Source organism: Chinchilla lanigera, unplaced genomic scaffold, assembly GCF_000276665.1.
Source record: "Chinchilla lanigera isolate Chin_1 unplaced genomic scaffold, ChiLan1.0 scaffold00024, whole genome shotgun sequence".
Lineage (NCBI taxonomy): Eukaryota > Metazoa > Chordata > Mammalia > Rodentia > Chinchillidae > Chinchilla > Chinchilla lanigera.
Window position 1 is genome coordinate 24,160,924 of NW_004955425.1, and position 19,301 is coordinate 24,180,224.

Consider the following 19,301-nt stretch of genomic DNA (forward strand, 5'->3'; position numbering starts at 1 on the left):
CCCCGCCCCGTCCCGTCGGGCGGCCGGTCCGCGGGGCGCGCGCCGTCGCCTGCGGCTGCTGCGGTGAAGGAACAGCTTTAAAGCGGACGCCGCGGGGACAGGCTGTCCGCAAACGTTTGCAGGGTTCTTAGCGCTGTCTCCCGGGTCCTCGGTTCGCCGCGGGGATTCACGGGAGGGACCCCGCGCCTCGCCCGCGCCCCAGCTGTCCCTGCGCCCGCTCCGGGGAGGCCCCAGCGCGGCGCCCGGGGCCCCTGAACCCTGAACCCTCTGTGAGCGCCCGTCGGGGGCTTCGCGGCCGAGGCCTGGTGGAGGGTCCGCACCTACTTTGCCGGGAGCCCGGGGCTCTTGGACCCCAGCAGAAATGGGTCCCTCCGGCCAGGGCGTTGGTGGCAGGCTTCTGAGGCCAGAGTCCCGGCTCTTCTACCAGCGGAGGAAGCAGCCCTTTACCAAGAGAGAAAGCACCTCCTGCCCTGCGTCCCCCATCACTGTCACAGCTAAGTGCCTGGCTGGGCACAAAGGTGGCGCAGGAATATTCTTATGCGATTACTCAGCTACGTAATGCATTTTAAGATCTTTCCCAGTTCAATTCTAGGAAAAGGTACCTAAGAGTACGTGTGAACCATTAAAATTATTTCTGCACACACTATTAACTTATTTTTTACTACTAAAATGTTATTGATTCATCATTTTTAGCCAGGAGTCGTGGTGCATGCCTATGATCCTAGCTATTTGGGAGGCTGAGGCAGGAGGATTGCAAGTTCGAAGTCAGCTTGGGCTACTTAGCAAGACCCTGTCTCAAAATGGAACCCAACGGGCTGGGCTTGTAGCTGTGTCTGGTGCTTGCCAGGCATTCCTGAGGCCCTGGCTTTGACTCCCAAGTACTGCAGAAAGATCCCTCCTTTTAACTTGTGCAAGAAAAAAATGCTTCTAATAAAACTGGGACATACCGGTGATTGCCAAAAACACTCCAGTTTCGGCGTTGTTTAATCATGGAGGACATCTTAGGATCAGTGAAAGGCAGTGTGAAACATGACAGTGTATGGAAATATTAACAAAAATTTCTGACAGTGAAAAGTACAGTTGTGCCTCTCCTGGAGCCTCAGGGAGCTTGGGTACCCGAATCCGGGCGGTCCAACCCTCTCTAGGTACACTCTGTGTCCCTTGCGTGTCCCCTGCAGTGTTGGAGCTGTCCTGTCCCCCGCATTTTACCCTTGGCGCCTCCTTTGCGTCCCTGGGTTTGTTCGTGGGGGTCACGAAGTAGAACACGGGTCACGAACCCATCATGGGGCTGTTGGGATGCTAGGGCGAGAGGGACAGTTGGCCTGACGATTGAGGGGGCCATAGCGGTTTTAACGTGTAGCACGTACAAGTGCGGATTCCCGGCAGAGCCATTCCAGACCTATGTGTTAGGCTCTATGAATCTGACGAACATCCCTGTGACGCGGAGAGAGGAGGCTCCCTAGTCCGAAGTGTTGGGGAACAGTGTCCGAAGACAGTGCTGCTCAACGTAGCGCGAACCAGAGTCCCCAGGACGGTGTACTCACCACGCGCTGGCCCGGGTCTCCGGACTCTGGCTCTGAGGACCTGGGGCGTGGCCTCGGAGTTGCGTTTCTGCAAGTTCCCGGATGCCCTGATGCTGCTGTGGGGTGACAGGAACACATTTTGGAAAACACTGCTGTCAGAGAACTGAACAAGACTCCACATACAGTCGGCCCTCAGTAGTCGAAGGGAATTAGGCCCAGGACCTCCAAGCACACCCAAATCAGACGATGCTCATACTCTTTATATAAAATTGTACAGTATTTACACACAACTGGCACACATCCTTCAGTATGCCTTTTTTTCCTGGTTCCGGAAATCGAACTCACGACCTCGCTCTTGCCAGGCAAGTGCTGTGCCGCTGAGCTATATCTCAGCCCCTTTTTTTTTTTTTTTTCTTTTTTTTTTTGAGACTATGAAGTTTAAGTTGAGCTTGAACTCACAGAGATCCTCTTGCCTCAGCTTCCTGAGTATAGAAACTACAGGAGTGCATCACCACGCCTGGCTCCTTCAGTGTACTTTAAATCGTCTCTCAAGTACTTAACCCTCATGCAATGTAAATACTGTATAAAAGGTCCTATACTGTATTTTTTAAGGAATAATGACAAGAAGGTAATTTTTTTTCCTGAATTGTTTCCACCCTCTGTTGACTGGAGAACACAGAACCCTTGGAAATGGAGGGGTGACTGTAGCTCATCACCCGCTTTGCCACACTATTTATAGACAAGCAAGCGCCTAATGAAACACTCAGGGGCCTCCCAGCTGGGGTCAATGCATGCCTGTACTACACACGTGTTACCATGTAAAGCCTCTGTGTACCCTTTTCCGATTTCATTCTCACCCCTGACCAGAAGAGTAACTTTCTCATCCATATTTGTACTTTTAGTACATTTGTGTTTCCAAAAATACGATTGCTCTATGTGCTTTAACTGTGTATAATACCGCTTAGGAATTCTGCAACTTGCATTTTTCTAGGCTTGTTTCCTGTCTGTTCTATGTGTATATTACATTTTACTCTTCTAGAGTGGTGTGTTTTGGCAGTACTGCTGGCTGAACTTATGGAGTACCAAGCTAGTCCTTTCTGTTTTAAATTTTGAGGTAGGATCTTCCTGACTACAGTGCCCAGTCTGGTCTGAATTTGTGCCTTAGCCCCTCAGTGGCTGGAATTACAGGCATGTGCCATCATGCCCAGTTAGAAATACTTTTGAGGAGGGGGTATGGGAAATTGAACTCGGGACCTTGTGCTTGCCAGGCAGGCGCTTGTGCCACTGAGCTATATCACCAGCCCAAAACTATTTTATCTGTAGTTTTGTTCTGATTTTTATTCCTAACATAGCTTATTTTTTTCTTGAGTAATCAGATTAGAGGTTGGAAGTAACGATTTTTCAATGCTCACCTTTTTGTTGTATTATTTGCAACATCATTAGTTTTCAGACAGTTTTAAAAAATTCTTTTTTACTTTGGTTTTTTCATCTAATTGAGCCATTTGTTAATCTTCACCCCCTCTCCTTAACGCACCACTTCAGCTAGTTTTTGCAAGTTTTGGTACATACATCTGTGCAGTTCATGTCTAAAGATTTCATTAATTTCATTAAGTATTCAGTCAATTCAATAAATTACTGGGAATTTTGACTGCAACGTTAGATCGATTTCTAATTTTTGTTATGGTCTGTTGGTGAAGTTCCCTGTTCTCGGTTTTGTCCTCAGGTTTTACACAGTTCCTATACTGTTTGCACACTGCTGGGAAAACATACCAGTCCCTTTATCAATTTGGTTTCATGCTGCCCACGCCATGCCCCTCTGTCAGTTTTAGAGCAAGTGTGCGGAGGTTGCCTGGAGTAGAGAATCTCCCTACCCAGAGATGATAACCATGCTGGAAGTTCCCTTAACCAGAGCTGATAAACATGTTCCTCAGACGAGAAATCTCAGCTTTGAAGGAGCATTCACATTGGAGCTACGTGGTATTAGCTCTTGTTTTTTACCTTGTCTGTTTTAACTTGCCTGGCACCAAATCGTATGAGCTGGTACCATACCATCCTCCCATGTTTGTGGTATTCGGTAGTGTTTTAGGACCAACGGGGCATTATGATGCTAAAAGTTTTAATTCCAAGATAATATGAAATCCTCCTTTTAAACCATTAGGTGATCTACCAGATTCTGGTCACCTCACCCCTACTCCAAGCTGTCCAAAGACAACAGTACTGTATATATTCTAATAGTGTGCCTAGTCATTTACTCCCTTGTATTATAAGTAGGTGTGAGGTATTCCAGGTTCTGTGTAGAGAGCTCCACATTTGTTTTCCAAGAAAACAATAGGCTGTAATCTAGCACGGAGCAGAAGTCCTGTTTCTGCCTTTTTTTGGTTATAAACCTGTATTTGTACTTTGGGTTTAGAAGTAGTTAGCTCTCTGATGGATCAACAGTTACCCCGGAGAGGATGGGACACCAGCCTGATGGGTTAGGTTGCTAAGCGAAGGTGAAATTCAGTCTGTTAAAAACAAAACAAAACAGACAAAAAAAACTCTCTTTCATTCTAGTTAAAATAAATTCTATATCTTTCCATTCTCCTTGTTGATTTCCCTTCTAATGTATTTCAACTTGGTGGTTTTATGTTCTAGGGAGTTCAGCAGTGAGGCAGTGTAGTAAATCTGTATGAGCTATTTTGTTTGGAAATTGAAAGGATTTTCACTATTTGACCTAAATATTAAAAGACCTAGGTTAGTCAGCTTTCCATCACTGTGACCAAATATCTGAGAAAATCACCTAAAATGAGGAAAGATTGACTTTGGCTCACGGTTCTAGAGGTTGCAGTCCATGGTTTACTGGCTCTATTTCTGTAGGCCCGAGTAGAGGCAGAAGCTTCATGGCAGCTGGGGCATATGGAGGGGGAGGTGGTTTACCTCATGGTGGCCAGGAAGCAGGGTGAGAGAAAGAGAGAGAGGGAGAGAGAGAGAGAGGGAAGGGGAGAGAGAGAGAGAGAGAGAGAGAGAGAGAGAGGGAGGGGGAGAGAAGGGGCAGGGCACACCATATAGTCCCTAAGGGTATACCCCTGACTCACTATCTTCAACCAGGTCCCATTACCCACTAGCCCACTCAGCTATGGACTCCTCAGTAGATCATTCATTTATAAGGTCAGTGCCTCCACAGTCCAATGACTTCTCCAGACCCCACTTCTGAACATTACTGCTTTGGGGCTCACTTCATGTTATAACCATAACAAGCCCTGTTCCTACAAGTGCCAGCCTACGAGTAGTACTGATTCGTGCGGGGCAGAGGATGGTGGGGCTGGGCTCCTCTTCACCCACCGCCAGAACCCATGTCTGTGCCTGCTACTTATGAGGCCCCACAGGCTCTGAACTTAGAGACTGAAACACAGCACCTGTCCTCCATTTGAACCTGTTACAAAGTCCTGGTTTCAGTAACAGAGGCAAAAGTGTTTCCGCAAAGCTCACAGAGTCTCACCAGAGTTTTCACCATTCAGAGTTCTGTGGTTTGCCTGTTGGGATAGGATGTCTGAGGAGTACCACAAATACTTAATCACAGAGTCATAATCACATCACCAGTCGCACCTCTAATGAGCGGCCAACCACACATCCACATCAGCGCACACAAGACAGTCAGTGTCTAACAGAAAAAGGTTTTCACTGAGTAAGGAAAGCTATGCTCGCCAGGAAGGGGCTGGCCAGGAGCGCTCTGTGGATCACAGTTGCCAGGAACAACCCCTGGCTCGGGCAAGGGTCGTCCTCCCGAGAGTGGCCCAGGCTTTGGCTCCAACAGTCTCAGCCAACTTGGGTCTGTGAGTCAGTATGCCATTGGTTTCTCGTTCTTGCTTCTATTTTTCACTACTCATCTGTGTCCCTTAAAGATCTCAGACAAGGAGCAGCTGGTATGTTCAACGGCATCCTTGATGTGTGGCCCAGCAGAGAGCAGCATTTGCGGCTTTCCTAGCGGGTGCTGGCCAGGGGCACACATCCCCATGCGGAGCCTCGAGCCAACCACTCGGTGCTGGGCTAAGCGAGAACAGGCTCTTATCAAGGATGCTGGGAAACGCTGGCTTTTGCTTCTCAACACTGCTGCCCAGCTTTGGCTCATTCTGTGCATTTCTGCTGTAAGTCTTTCCTGGAGTGAGGAGGAGGAAGTCAGCACGCCTCCCTTTGCCATGGCTCCAGCTGTCCACAGTGCAGTATGAGTAGCCGCAGCAGAGGAGAGGGAGCTCATTCTCATGGTAAAGCTTCGCTGTGTATTTGATTCCTTTCACAGGAGTCAGATGTATAAAGCCCACTCCCACACCATAAACTGCTGAGATAGCCTTGTCTTGAGGCCGTTACCTGTCAAAGCCATACATAATGTGAAATAATTACTAAAGTAGCAGGTTCTACTTTTCAAAAAAGTTTTGTATTTTCCCAACGTTCCACTGGTCTTACCGTTAAGTTCATTTGTGCCGCAGCTGGGCTTATTTTGTGATGCTTAGACTTATTCTGTGGTGGGGATGGCCACACTGTCCCCGGGCCACTTTCCCTTCTCTCTTTTCATCAATAGAGGCACCTTCCTCTCCATCCCTGGTCCTGCTTAGGAGCCGCTGCTGTTCGGCTGTGGCCTGGACCAGCAGAAGTCACTCTGAACAGTGGTTCCCATAGTAAAGCCGTCAAGGGGGGGGTGTGACCCTGAGAGAGAATGGGCTCATGGGCTGCGCCTTCAGAAGTGGAATATTGTCCTGTGCAAACTGAGTTAAGTCTCAAGAGCGGATCTTGTCCTGGAGTGAGCTGAGTCTTCAGGGGAGGATCAGTCACCACAGAGTGGGTCGTTACAAAATGTTACCTCTGGTGTTGCCTCTTCCGCACATGGGACCCTCTGCCACGAGGCTCTTACCGGAAGCCAGGTGGATGCAGGCACCATGGTCACAGACCGCTGGAACAAGGAGCTCAGCACCCAGCTCTCCCCTATAAAATCCCCCACCTCAGATCTAAGGCAGGGACTGTATTTAGCTGTCTGGAACCGTGTGACAATGTTTTGGCCAATAGAATATAAGCAGATATGACCTGTGTCATTTCTTCCTTCCTGGGGGTGGGAATAAGTGCAAGTACAGAGCCAACCAGCCAGCCTGGATCCCAGGGTCACCGTGTGGACTCATTCGCCTCCAAGTTGTGTAACTTGAGAAAAAAAAGAAACTCTTGTTGTATTTTAGTTGCAGGGTTGTTCATCTCTTCTTCATTGCAGATTGCCCTGCCTAACTGCACAGCTTCTGATGCATTATTTCTTTTCTTTTTCTTTCTTTCTTTTTTCTTATCTTTTTGAGACAGGGTTTCCTTATATAGTTCAGGCTGGCCTTGAACTCACTTTGTAGCCCAGGCTGGCCTTGAGCTCACAGCGATCCTCCTGCCTTCGCCTCCCGAGTACTCGGATTATAGGCATGGGCTACCATGCCCAGCCCATTATTTCTTTTTCTGAAAAGGCCCCCTACCCTAAAAATATTCTACTCACTAAATGACTTAGAATTGATTGAGACAACTTAGAAGCCACATTAATGTAATCAAGTAACATTTATTTTACATAAAACAATTTTCAAAGAATACATTTTAAAACCATCTAGATACTGATTTTGTAGCATTACAAAAATCGAGAGGCACAATTGAAGTATTCAAATAAATTGTGAAGAGCGGGTGGGGGCTATGATTGCTATCTATGTTATTCCTTAATCATTTTTAGACTCTGTATGAGAGCCCTAACATGAAGCAGTAGTGCACTTTCACTTAGTAGGAATAAATCACATAAAATATATACTTTTATACAGAAAGTATTATTGTATTGTCACTTTCCATTACTTATAAAAACTTCATTTTGAATTGCACAAAAGGTTGCTTTAAAATGGGTAATTCCCAGAGACAGGGCTTAGCACTCTACGTATGTCTAAACAATTCGTTGCAAATTAATTAGGTTTCTATTTCTCCACAGATAAAAAGTATCTATGAAGAATTATATTATTCAAGTGGGACATTTAAAATTTTTCATAGGAAAATAGGTTCACACATTTGTCCCTAAATCATCTAAACTTTCCCCCACTTTAAAACCAATCACAGGGTGTCCAGAGTTTCAAATCAGGGTACCTACATCCCAGACGGTGTGAACGCGTCTGCACTGACTCATTCTGCGTCTCATTCCCCTGGAGAAGCAGAGTACAGAAAGGCACGTGGGTACATTCTTCGGAACAGTTTTGGTCTTTAAATCACATGTTTATAAGCAGTGATTTCAATCACGTTTCAAAACAAAAATACTAACAAATTCATTTCTCAATCCAGGCGTGGGGGTCCACGCCCCCGCCGCAGGCCCATCATTTCCCGTAGAATTTCTTGTTGAGCAGGTAGATAAGGAGGTTCACATTCACTTTCACCTTGTCGAACATTTTCATCACCGCCACTCCCTCATACTGCATCTGAAGCAAGTCCTGAAATCAGATGGAACATCAGCAAGTGTCATCATTAGAGCTGCAGCATTCTGCACACTTTAAAAACACACTGGAAGAACGCGTGTGGTGACTCGATCGGATGACCTACGTGGGGGTTCTTAGCTTTGCTGTGCATTAGACTCCTCAGCTTGAAAACACAGGTGAGTTTAAGATAGATTTCTGGGTCCTATCCCATAGAATTCTTGATTTTTGTATCTCTGAGATGGGCATTTGCATTTTTACCAATTTCCCAAGTTATACTGACATGGCGGTCAGATGTGACACTTTCAGAATCACTGACTTAGATGAAGGAAAGTTTTTAAAACACAAGAACTGCTAATATCAAATATATAATTATAATGTCAACTTTTCAGTGAAAAATTCACAGTTCAAATGCTCCAGGAAAATAGATGGGGTTGTTTCTTTAAAACAGCAGGGTACTGTAATCTTTTTTTTTTTCTTTTACCAGGAATTGAACTCAGGACTTTGCTCTTGCCAGGCAGGCGCTGTGCCATTGAGCTACATCCCTGGCCCTTTTTTTTTCTTTTTGTGGGGTGGCGGGGGCACTGGGGATTGAATCCAGGGGCTTTGCACTGAGCTACATCTTCAGCCATTTTTTAATTTGAAACAGGGTCTAAGTTGCTACGTTGCCCAGGCTGGGCTTGAACTCCCGATCCGCCTATCCAGCCTCCCAGAGTGCTGGGATTAAAGGCATGTGCCACCACACCCTGCTTAACAGTACTGCCTTTTTTTTTTTAAGGAGCAGAATGAGTAAGACAACTCATTGAGGAAGAAAAAGTATTGGAATTCATTTATTACTTATTCTTATTTGTTAAACATTTAACTTTTGTATACATTTTATAAAGCACATTTAACAGTATGCTGATAGAAACGCGTGCTTTATAAAACAGACTGGTACAAGTGGGGAGAAGCACTTACATTATTTATTGATGAAATCCTGTGACCAGGCTTTGAACACTGTGCCAATAACTCTGTCTTCCTCTAGACCCTACTGTTCCTCATTTGCCAGTCAGCCTTTTACTCCATCTTTCATTGCCACGACATTAACGAAGAAAAGCACGCTTCTAAAACAAACAGCTGTGTCTTACCAGCCGTCGGAATGAGACCGAGTGGTAACGCAGGGTAGGTGGGTAGGGAAGATCTCACCAGAAGCTGCCCTGCACGCATTCCTAGGTCTTGTACTGTTTTGAGCTCTGAACGTTTCTTGGTTGTTAATGATGATGCCTGAGGGATCGTATGTGAGGCTCCCCTCAGAAGTTAAGAGTCATACCTGAGAGAACCTGTGCTTCCTCTCCACACTTCAATTCCACCTGTGCTGAGCCCCACCCCTACACTGTTTAGATCTGTGTCTGGGTCTACGGTTCCACGGGGGAACCGACACCTGCCATGGAGAATGCTTTTACCTAGCAGGTGCAGTGGACACTCACTCTTCCTCTGGGAGATCCACATCAGTTATACATTCTCTCGGAAAAGCGTGCAGCCGACATGGTGTGGTTGGGAGAACAAATGGGCCCCAAAGCAGAAGGCAGAGAAACGGTGATACTCATGGCTGGAAAACCAAAGTTTAGTCTCGGTTCTGCCATTTGCTAACTCAAGACCTTGTGACATGATCTAACCTCTGAAGTTGTTTCCTAGTGTGTAAGCTGAGGAGAAAGCTGCCAGCCTCACTGTGTGGCCAGTGGGCAACGGGTACAGGATCACGGAGCTTGCAAACCCTCCGGAAGCCACACTTCATGACCCAGCGGTGAAGCAGAACAACAAAGAGCTTGGGCCTTAGCTGTTTTTTCCATAAAGTGCTCTCTGAGCCTGTTTTCCGTTTGGGAGGAGAAGAATGCCTACCCCGCAGCCCCTGGGCGTTATTTTTGTAAGCAGTCTGTCTGCCACGGAAGTCACGCTCTCCCCTTGTATATTCGGCTAAGAGACTAAGAGATATGAGGTGTCACATGGAATTTCCAGTTTCACTTTTTGAGGAACCTCCACGCTGACTTCCACAGCGGTTGTACTAGTTTACATTCTCACCAGCAATGCAGAAGTCCTTTCCCCCGAGTATTTGTTGCTATTTGATTTTTTTGATGACAGCCATTCTTTTTTTTTTTAAATTTTAAAAGAATTTTTTTTATTTTAAAGAGTAAAAGAAGATAACATAGTAATTCAGGGAGGGCTTACTGAACTACAGACAAAGTGGTAGGAAATTATCAGTGGCTATTCTTTTAGATGATAGCCATTCTTTCTGGGGTAAGATGATGGCCATTCATTCTCAGTGTTGTTTTAAAATGCATTTATCTGATGGCCAGCAATAATGAGCATTTTTTCATGTATTTATTGGCCATTTGTACTTCTTCTGAGAAGTATCTATTCATTTTGGTTGCAGATTTTTTTGATTGGATCTTTTATTCTGGAGGTCTAATTTTTTTGAGTTCTTGTAAGGAGAAGTTCAAATACCTTCCCAAATTACATATTCTGTTGTTTCTATAATATTTTAATAAATATGCTAATTTGTCTAATTTATTCTTATGGTTTATCTTAGTTCACTGAAAAAAAAGTTTGTACTATTATCTGTTTGGTTCTTTTTTGTAAGAATATTTTTGGTTTATGTCTTTTTGGTGTTGTTGTTTTGAGACAGGGTCTCACTATGTAGCCCAGGCTGGCCTTGAACTCTCAGTGATCCTCCTGCCTCAGCCTTCCGAGTGCTGGGATTACAGGCATGTGCCACCATACCCAGTTTTGGTTTGTATTTTGTACTGAGTAAGTACTTTGAGGATAATGACACATAGTATAATAATCATTGTTATTCTTTTATTATTTGGTTATGAAATTTTTTACTTTTTCATAAAAAATACTTATGAGGTATGATCAAATGAGGTGAATATTTAAATTTTAAAAGAATTATTACAGTAAAAGACATTATGATTAATCCCCCTCAAAATAGTCTTCTTTGTTGGGAACCCATACCCCACTGTTCTGCCACCTTCTGAAGCAATGTCCTTTCTCTTTTTTGTTTTTTTGGCACCAGGAACCAAACTCAGGACCTTGTGCTTGCCAGGCAGGTGCTTGTGCCACAGAGCTCTGTCCCTGGCCCATGTTTTTCCACTTTCTGAAGCAGTTCTGGAAGTATTCTTTTGTGTCTTTGCGAGGTATGATTAAAGAAAGTACAAAAATTACAGTGAATGTATTCTGAGGGGGGGTTAATAGCAATGTGTCTTTGGCTGTAATCAAAATTTTAAAAATCCACCAGAGTTTTTATCAGGTCTGGTAATTCTTTTTTTTGGTTTTTTTTTTTTTCTTTCTTTTGGCTTTTTTTCCGGTACTGGAAATTGAACTCACAACCTCATGCTTGCCAGGCAGGTGTTGTGCTGCTGAGCTAAATCCCCAGCCCCCCAGCTCTGGTAAGTCTATTTCACAGATCTCTTCAGGAGATGGAGGGGGATGGGCTGAAGACAAGCCCGAACCATGGAGCGGCACTTTGAGAGGGGCCTGCCTCAGCCCTGTCGGCAGTGTCTCCCCGCTCCCTCCCTGGACCCAGCCACCAGGCTTTCTATGGAAGCTGACACAGCAGACTGTCAGAAAGGCACAGACCTGAAGTCTAACTTCACCTGGGCAGCGATCACATGCTGGGCCGGTTCACGGGAGGTACACCATGGAGCTGCACTGGGTCCTAAGCTCAGCAGGGTCCTGTGCTTGGTTTAATGCTCTCCTGCATTAAAATCTGTCTTAATTTTGAACCAAGGACCCTTTCTTTTGCACTGATTCCTGTGAATCATGCAGTTAGTTCTGATTATATGTTAATAAAAACCTGTGGCATACTGGTCACCTGTATCCAGCTAGGGAGTAAAACATCTCACAGTCAACCATGGGCGTAAATGAAGGGTGTGAATAGCTAATCCTACTGTGCACTGGCTCTTTAACAAAGGTGAAAGAAGGCTCTGCTTCTGTCCTAGCACCCAGGGGAAGCCCTACAGACTCCTGAGCTCTCTCCACACACACAGGGTGTCCCCTCGCTCCTTGCGACTCAGCCAGTCGGTGGCCATTGACTAGCAATCCATGGCATCTCTGTCAGGTCTGCAGAAGGTCCTGGTGTACGGTTACCCACTATTTTCTCCTCCTGTATTTACCTAAGCGTTACCTAGAGCACCTGGAGACTGTCATGAATGAAGCTACTACACAAACACATGTGGTAACTTTTAAAACAAGCTGGAAAACTGGGCGTGGTGGCACATGCCTGTAATCCCAGCACTCGGGAGGCTGAGGCAGGAGGATCAGTGTGAGTTTGAGGCTAGCCTAGGCTACAAAGTGAGCCCAAGGCCAGCCTGAACTGCACAGTGAGACCCTGTCTCAAAAAGACAAAAAAAAAAAACCCAAAAAACAAAAACCCCAAGAAATAAAAAAACAAGCTGGAACATAATTCCATCTAACATATTCTTTCTATAATTATTTATCATCTTTCACTCACTGTCCTTAAAGAACCCACTGAGGTCCCATTTTTCTTTTTAAGGCTATGATGTCTGCAGAGAGAAAGGGCTCTGGCAATGGCTCCCAGAGAAGGTGGTCATTTCAGGGTGCTGGGCCAGGGACAAGTTGGCAGCAGCTGGCCATGAGCTCACTCCTAGGACGCAGCACCCTGATTCACACAGCTCTGTTTAGAGGAACTGGAAACCACTGCACAGATTTCTTGAGGTCCAGGAAAACAGCTGTTATTTTAAAAAGCATCACATGAAAAAGCATCACATCCCTTATTTCTGTACAGCAGACCCTGTCCTAGGGGTTAGAAAGCGGGCGTTGGAAGGTGGCATTTTGTTGCTTGTATCCCGGCCCTTCAGTTTTCCTTTCACACCTGAACTAGCTCTCTCAGTTTCCTTCAGGTATGCTCAGCTTAGGATGTACTTTTTATGAGAAAACAGTGATAATTCACATTGCAAACACCATTTTTTCTACTTCTAGGTATGTGTTTTAGACCATGTCTTTCATTCTTATGATCCAAAACATTTAACAAATGGATTCAAGAGTGGATATAGAAACTATTCTAGGAAGGAGAAAGAAAAGGAGAAACGGGAGAAGGGAAAGTCCCAAATTTGGGCAGAGTCTTAGAAAGAAGTGAACTTTCTCACAGGGGGAAGCTTTCCAGCTTTCCTTAATATCTTGAATACTTCTGTATTTTTTTGTCTAAGCTCAAAATAGAAGTGTGACTTACAAAATCTGACTGCTATGGTTTACCGTCTGTAAGTATTTTAAGTTCTAGCAACTTGAAAAATCGCTGTTGTTTTTTTTTTTTTTTTTAAAGGCATCAAGCTGGGCATGGTAGCACACACCTGTAATCTCAACTATTTAGGAGGCTGAGGAAGGAGAATTGCAAGTTTGAGGCCAGTCTGGGCAATTTAGCAAAGTCCTGCCTCAAAAATAAAATCTGTACATTTACCAACTCCCCACAATAACTGTAATCATTATGTACTGCAAATATATACTAATGAAAAAGGAAAATTACATATGTGGCTCATAAAATTTTTTTAAAAATAAAGGGTGGGGGACATAGTGGAATGGTTGAGTGATTGTTAAGTACACTCGAGACCCTGGATTCAGTCCCCAGTACTGAAAAACAAAACAAAACAAAATGAAACTCAACAAAACAACCAAAGAAAAAACATAAAACCCAGACATTTAAAGATGGACCCTGGCACGTAAGGTCTGCACTGGTTGTCTGTTGAACTCCACAGATATCGAGAACAGTGAGCCAGGGAAGCCACAGATGGCCCGCGCATGACACCCACCCCAACCCCAGGCTACCTGAATATTAAGCTGCACCGTTTCCATTTCAACACCAAGGAATTTTGATTTGACATCAAAGATGCCCACATCTTCGGTTGCTACGATATCAAATGTAACATTCTTAAACCTAGTGGAGAGAGAACATTCACACATGTGTAATTAGAGGTACACTCTTACATCTCAAATGAATGGAATCTCAATTTAGCGCTCAGTGAGCAGCTTGTGGCGAGAATCCGAAGGAAGTCACCAAAAACCTCACATCATATTTTTCCCACTCTGCTCCCCAAATAGTAGGTCAGATGGCAGCTGTTGAGATCTGACCACTGCATGCTCAGACCACTAAAATAGGTGCATTATTACAAAAGAAATAGAAGATATGTGTCCTTGAGGAGCATAAAATATAGTTGAAAGCCTATGGAAGTCACAGAGGGTGAGAATGAAATACGGACCTATGCTGCTGTTGCGGCAGCAATGAGTTAAGCCAGGTTGTTAAGCTGAGTGGTGTGGGAGCTGCCCACGGCACTGTTGGAGCGCAACTTGGGCGTGTCCCGGTGGGTCTTAAAGGAACAACCCTGGGTCCTATATCTGGTTCCTGGCCTCTTCCTCTCTGGTGTGGTTCCCCTGCTCTGCCTCCTGGCCACCATGAACTGAGCAGCTCTGCTCCACCATGCCCTTCCCCATGATGTTTCTCCTTGGAGCAGCCCACCATGCACCACCAGCTCTGAAACCGTGAGCCAAAGAAACCATCTTTTCCTTTAGGTGGTGGCTGTCAGGTATTTGGTCCCAGCAACAGGAAAGCTGCCCAAGACAGCAGTATTCCAGAGAAACTTCAAACAAGGAAGAAGGGTTTTCTCTGAATTTGTGCAGTTGAGAGGTTTCATGAGATCAGTGGAACAGAAAGCTTGAGGGAAGGTGGGTGTTGGAGAGGAGGAATTCTGACTTCCCTTGAGACAGAGGACAAGGGACGGATGGGGCCCTGGGTCATGATTCAAAGGAAGCAGCTCTTGTGCCTACTCGGGCTGGGAAGGTGGCTTTCTGTTTTCTCTTCCACCTCGAGGTCATACAGCCACTGCATGGAGTGCTTGAGGTACAGCATACTGGTGCAAGTGGCTCAGACTCGGGGCTGCACAATCTGGCTTTGGAGAGAGAAAAGGATTGTTCTGCAACTGTCCACAGCTCATCTGTTGAGACCCAGGGGCAGCTGTTCATTCTTGCTGCTGTGACTCAGTTCTTTCAGGTGAAGCGGGAGGCTCACATATCCGCATACTGGACAACCATGGGGGACACACAGGCCTGAGGGAGAGCTGGTGACCTCAACACAAGTAGTCATCCCCTGTCACCTGGAATCAAGAGTGAGTCTTGATAGACCAGGTACAGTTCTCTCCAAGGCCAAGGAAACCAAGGAGGTGCTGAGTCACATTTCACGTGTGTTCTATACAATTCTGGTCACACTTACTGGTTTGTTTGCAGGTCATCGATTCCTAGCAGGACACCTTTCTCATGCAGCTTTGTTGCTGTGTACCTCACGGGTTTCGCTCTCTTCATGCCCTTGGGCTCTCCTTTTCCATCCAGTTTGATGGACCGCCGAGTATTTCTGACAAAATAAGAACAGACCACCCGTTGGTGCGCTGTCCCACACTGCTTGAAATGCACACCTTTTCATTTTGTGGTACAGGTAACAACTCCTTCCAGGAGGGAAAACCTCATGACTGAACTGTCCAAGGGAAAGGGTTTCCCAAGTAAAGTCTGTGTTCCAGGCTGCTATTTTTAAGAAAACTTACACTCTGTGTTCTTAGCCTTACTGAACAAATTCTAAGTCATTCTGCAAGTAGCTCTGGTGCAGCAGCATGGACTGTGTAGTCCTGAGTGAAGATCCTACTAGGACTGCTTCAATTAATTTAATTTAATTAATTATTTTATTTATTTATTTTATTTTATTAATTTAATTTTAATTGATTTAATTGAATTTAACTGTGGCTGCTGCTGTTCTAAGAGCCTTATAGATATTACTCACATTTACAAAATTAACATTTCCAACATGCTTTGCAACTAACCAATTCCTCTGCCATCTATTATTTTACTAGCCCCCATAACAAAGCTGTGAGCCTGGCACACCTATTTTCATCTGAAAGATGAGAAGATTGAGGCTGAAGGAAGTTCATGGAACCAGATTTAAGACGCAATGATATAAGAGACAATCAGAACCCAGATGCTGGTCATCTGCCTGTAAAGTCGGTGTGGGTTGCCTTAAAGTAGCTGCAATGATTATCCAGCAAATCTCTAACAATTTCATTGCTACTGGAAATTAGCTTGACCAACTCCTTTTCCCCAGGTATACATCTAGCTTAAAAGCAAATAAACGAAGATCTGGAACTAGGGGGCCCAAACAAATGAGGTCTGCATCAAATCTTCTATGATTAATGCAACTGAATTTTCCACACATCATTTGCTATTGCCAATGTGAAGGCTAGGGCTATGTGAGAATGCTGTATTATATATTTTAATGGTAATTAAAATTTGATTAACATTGACCCTAGTTGAGTGGTAAGAATAATACGAGCAAAGAATATTAATTAAGAGTAGCTATAGTGTGTACAAAATCTACAATAGGTATGTTAATGGATAGTGGAGGACTGCCAATTAATGATTTTTAAAACCATTAAGGAATTTTAAATCATGATGTCATTCTGTGCAATTAGCAATTATCTGGCACTATCTAATATTATTAAGTATATAAAACCCTGTTTATAGGAAACACTCAGAAAACAAATTTTTTTAAAAAATAGTTTGAAAAAAGCCTTTGAATTAAAAAGACAAAAGGAATACAGTGCTTCCCCAAATATTAACGCTACTTGCTCAAAATACACCAGGGTAAACTTCTTTAATTCTAATGCTGATAGAGAATTCAAAGATTCTACATTCATTTTTGGCTTTCTGGGCCACAGTAGCCAATCATGAAAAGCAGACTCTAGTCTAGTTTTCAGCTAGAAGACAGAGTGAAAAACCTGGTTCTAAACCTAACACAGCCCTGCTAAGCAGGACTGTAATCTCCCCATATAAACTATGATGGTACAAAGGAACAGACTATTGTCACTTACTTCCTCTTTAAGTTGTCTAAACAAGTCTTTATGTAGGTGTCATAGTAATTGATTTGCTCTTCATAAAATGCTGCCTTCTCATTAAGTGCATTCAGAGTCTGCTGAAGTTTCGTCAATTCAGCTTTTCGAAGCTTACGGTGGATTCTTTGATTTCGAATATCCTATAACAACAAGGAAAGGATATAATAATAGGTTTGGGCAGAAATATGCTTTTTGGGATTGTAATGTGGATGAGAAGAACAAGTATTAAGGCACCGTGACTGTAAACCTGTAGTTTATCTCAGGCTCCTTATTATATACATTACCTCACCACCAAAGCATCTATATCTTTTTCTACTTCAGACCTGGAAAGAGTATCTACACTACACTTTAAAAGACTTGCTAAGGCTTATTCTTCTCTTGATGAAAAAACAAGTAAATAACTTTTGAATAACCATACAATTAGTTTATGGAAAAATAGTGCTTAAAAAGGGTACAGAGATATCAGTAGGGGTTCTTTGCATCATTTTGAACTTTCCTTTGAAGAATATTTTAAATTGAAAATACCTGTTTACTGCTTGGTTTCATTTCAGTAATAAGTGAAAAACATTTCACCTGCTAAATGTTTCTTCTTTTTTTTCGAGACAGGGTCTTGCTGTGTATTTCAGGCTGGCCTTGAGCTCACTTTGTAGCTCAGGCTGGCCTCAAACTCACAGTGATCCTCCTGCCTCAGCCTCTAGAGTGCTGGGATTACAGGTGTGAGCCACCATGTCTGGCCGAAATTTTGAAATGTTTTGCAGCTTTACACTTCTTTTTTTTCGAGACAGGGTCTTGCTGTGTAGCTCAGGCTGGCCTCAAACTCACAGTGATCCTCCTGCCTCAGCCTCTAGAGTGCTGGGATTACAGGTGTGCACCACTACACCTGGCTGATAAGTATTTCTTGAGGTTTGAAAAATGACAACTGAGCTCTTAAGACTCAAGGACTCAACACTTAGTTTTCCCTTTCCTGGGTTCCACATCTAGATTCAACCAAACATGGAAAAATAATGTTTCTACACTGAACATGTTGCCATTTTTTCTTGTTATTACTTCCTAAATAACACACAATAGTACGGATTTACACAGCCACGTTTCTGTTGTGTTCGGTGTTGTAAGTAATACAGAGGTTATTAGTGTATGGATTGCTGGGCATGGTGGCCTGTACCTCTAGTCCCAACCACTTGGAAGGCCGAGACAAGGAAAACCACTATGGCAGTGGTTGCGGGGGTAACATAGTGAGACCCCAGTCTCAAAAAATATGGGAAGATATACACAGGTCATATACAAAAACTGCCACTTCACATAAGGAATTTGACCATCTGGAGATTTTGGTTATCAGTGGGAAGTCCTAGAACCATTTCCCCAGAAATACCAAGAAATGACTATACTTGCATTTAAATAGAATTCCTGGAACATAAAGTAGAGAAAACTATTTATACCCTACAAGAACTGCACTAATTTTTTGTTTTTTGGTGGTGCTAGGGATTGAACCCAGGGCCCTTACACTGAGGGACACCCCCAGATTCCTCCCTTGCTAAGGGAGTCTTGCAGAGCTGCCCCAGCTGGGCTTGAACTTATGATGCTTGTGCCTCAGCCTCCTGTAATGCTGGGATTTACAGGCATGCGCCACCATGTCTGGCTGACGCGCACTAAGTTTAAACACGTATTTTTTTTTGTTATTCTATTCAGTAAGTCATGAGACTGTTTCATTTAAGAAAATGGTATCTGTTTAATGTTATTTTCTTTTGTGAAAAAAATTAAAGCCCATTCCTCCAGGAATTCACAGAGGTCATCCCACACATTCTCCGCAAGGGAAAACCTTCATTAAATGGAAATTTTTGGTGGATACCTTTATGATAGCCTTAAAGAAGGCAGAAACACTGATTTCTCTACATTGTATTTCCAAGGAAAAATACCTTCTACTCCAAAGCTATAGAAAGAAAGGCTATTTCTCTTGTGTCGTGCAGGCCGGGACTAATAAGCTTCGTTTGGAACTGACCATAATCTCCCTGGTGTTCTAGTGGCTAGAATTCAGTACTTTCAGAATTGACCATAATTTTCCATCAAAAGTGAAACTGTATGCATATTATTCCCAGGGGGTGTAAAAATTAGATTTTTCTCTCATCATTTAACTGCCTTTCCCCGCCAGACCACTATTAGCTGAAGGTTTGGATGACAGGAATGAAATGTGCTCTTTACCCGAGCACATACTTGCTTATCCTTGACAAACAGATGTCACCACTTCCTGTGATGTTTCCCTGCACTAAGTTGAGATCATTTTCTCGGGAAGCTTCTCCAATGTGAAAACATAAGATGAGAAAACAGAAACTTTCAAGTCTGAACTGGATTTAGGCTAAGCTTCTTGGAAATCTCAAGGACCCCAAGAGACCATCACAATGGCAGGTCCTGAGCAATTGGGTGAT

General features: G+C 44.0%; 2 protein-coding genes across 3 annotated transcripts in view; both read right to left on the bottom strand.

Moving 5' to 3' along the window:
• The window catches only part of F2r (coagulation factor II (thrombin) receptor), a 19,594-nt gene extending 16,019 nt beyond the window's left edge, over positions 1-3,575 (bottom strand). Inside the window, exons 1-3 of the mRNA XM_005386038.2 lie at positions 3,522-3,575; positions 1,545-1,639; positions 325-506 (exon numbers count right to left, since the gene is read on the bottom strand). Coding sequence (XP_005386095.2) covers positions 325-506; positions 1,545-1,639; positions 3,522-3,575 — 331 coding nt within the window. The remainder of the gene's footprint in view (positions 1-324; positions 507-1,544; positions 1,640-3,521) is intronic.
• Positions 3,576-7,061: 3,486 nt separating this feature from the next.
• Positions 7,062-19,301, bottom strand: part of Iqgap2 (IQ motif containing GTPase activating protein 2) — a 216,928-nt gene continuing 204,688 nt past the window's right edge. For both annotated transcript variants that reach the window (XM_005386040.2, XM_013514848.1), the window contains 4 exons: positions 16,861-17,021; positions 15,219-15,356; positions 13,781-13,889; positions 7,062-7,981 (listed from right to left, as the gene is read on the bottom strand). In XM_005386040.2, the coding sequence (XP_005386097.1) occupies positions 7,868-7,981; positions 13,781-13,889; positions 15,219-15,356; positions 16,861-17,021 (522 nt within the window). In that variant the 3' untranslated portion in view covers positions 7,062-7,867. The remainder of the gene's footprint in view (positions 7,982-13,780; positions 13,890-15,218; positions 15,357-16,860; positions 17,022-19,301) is intronic.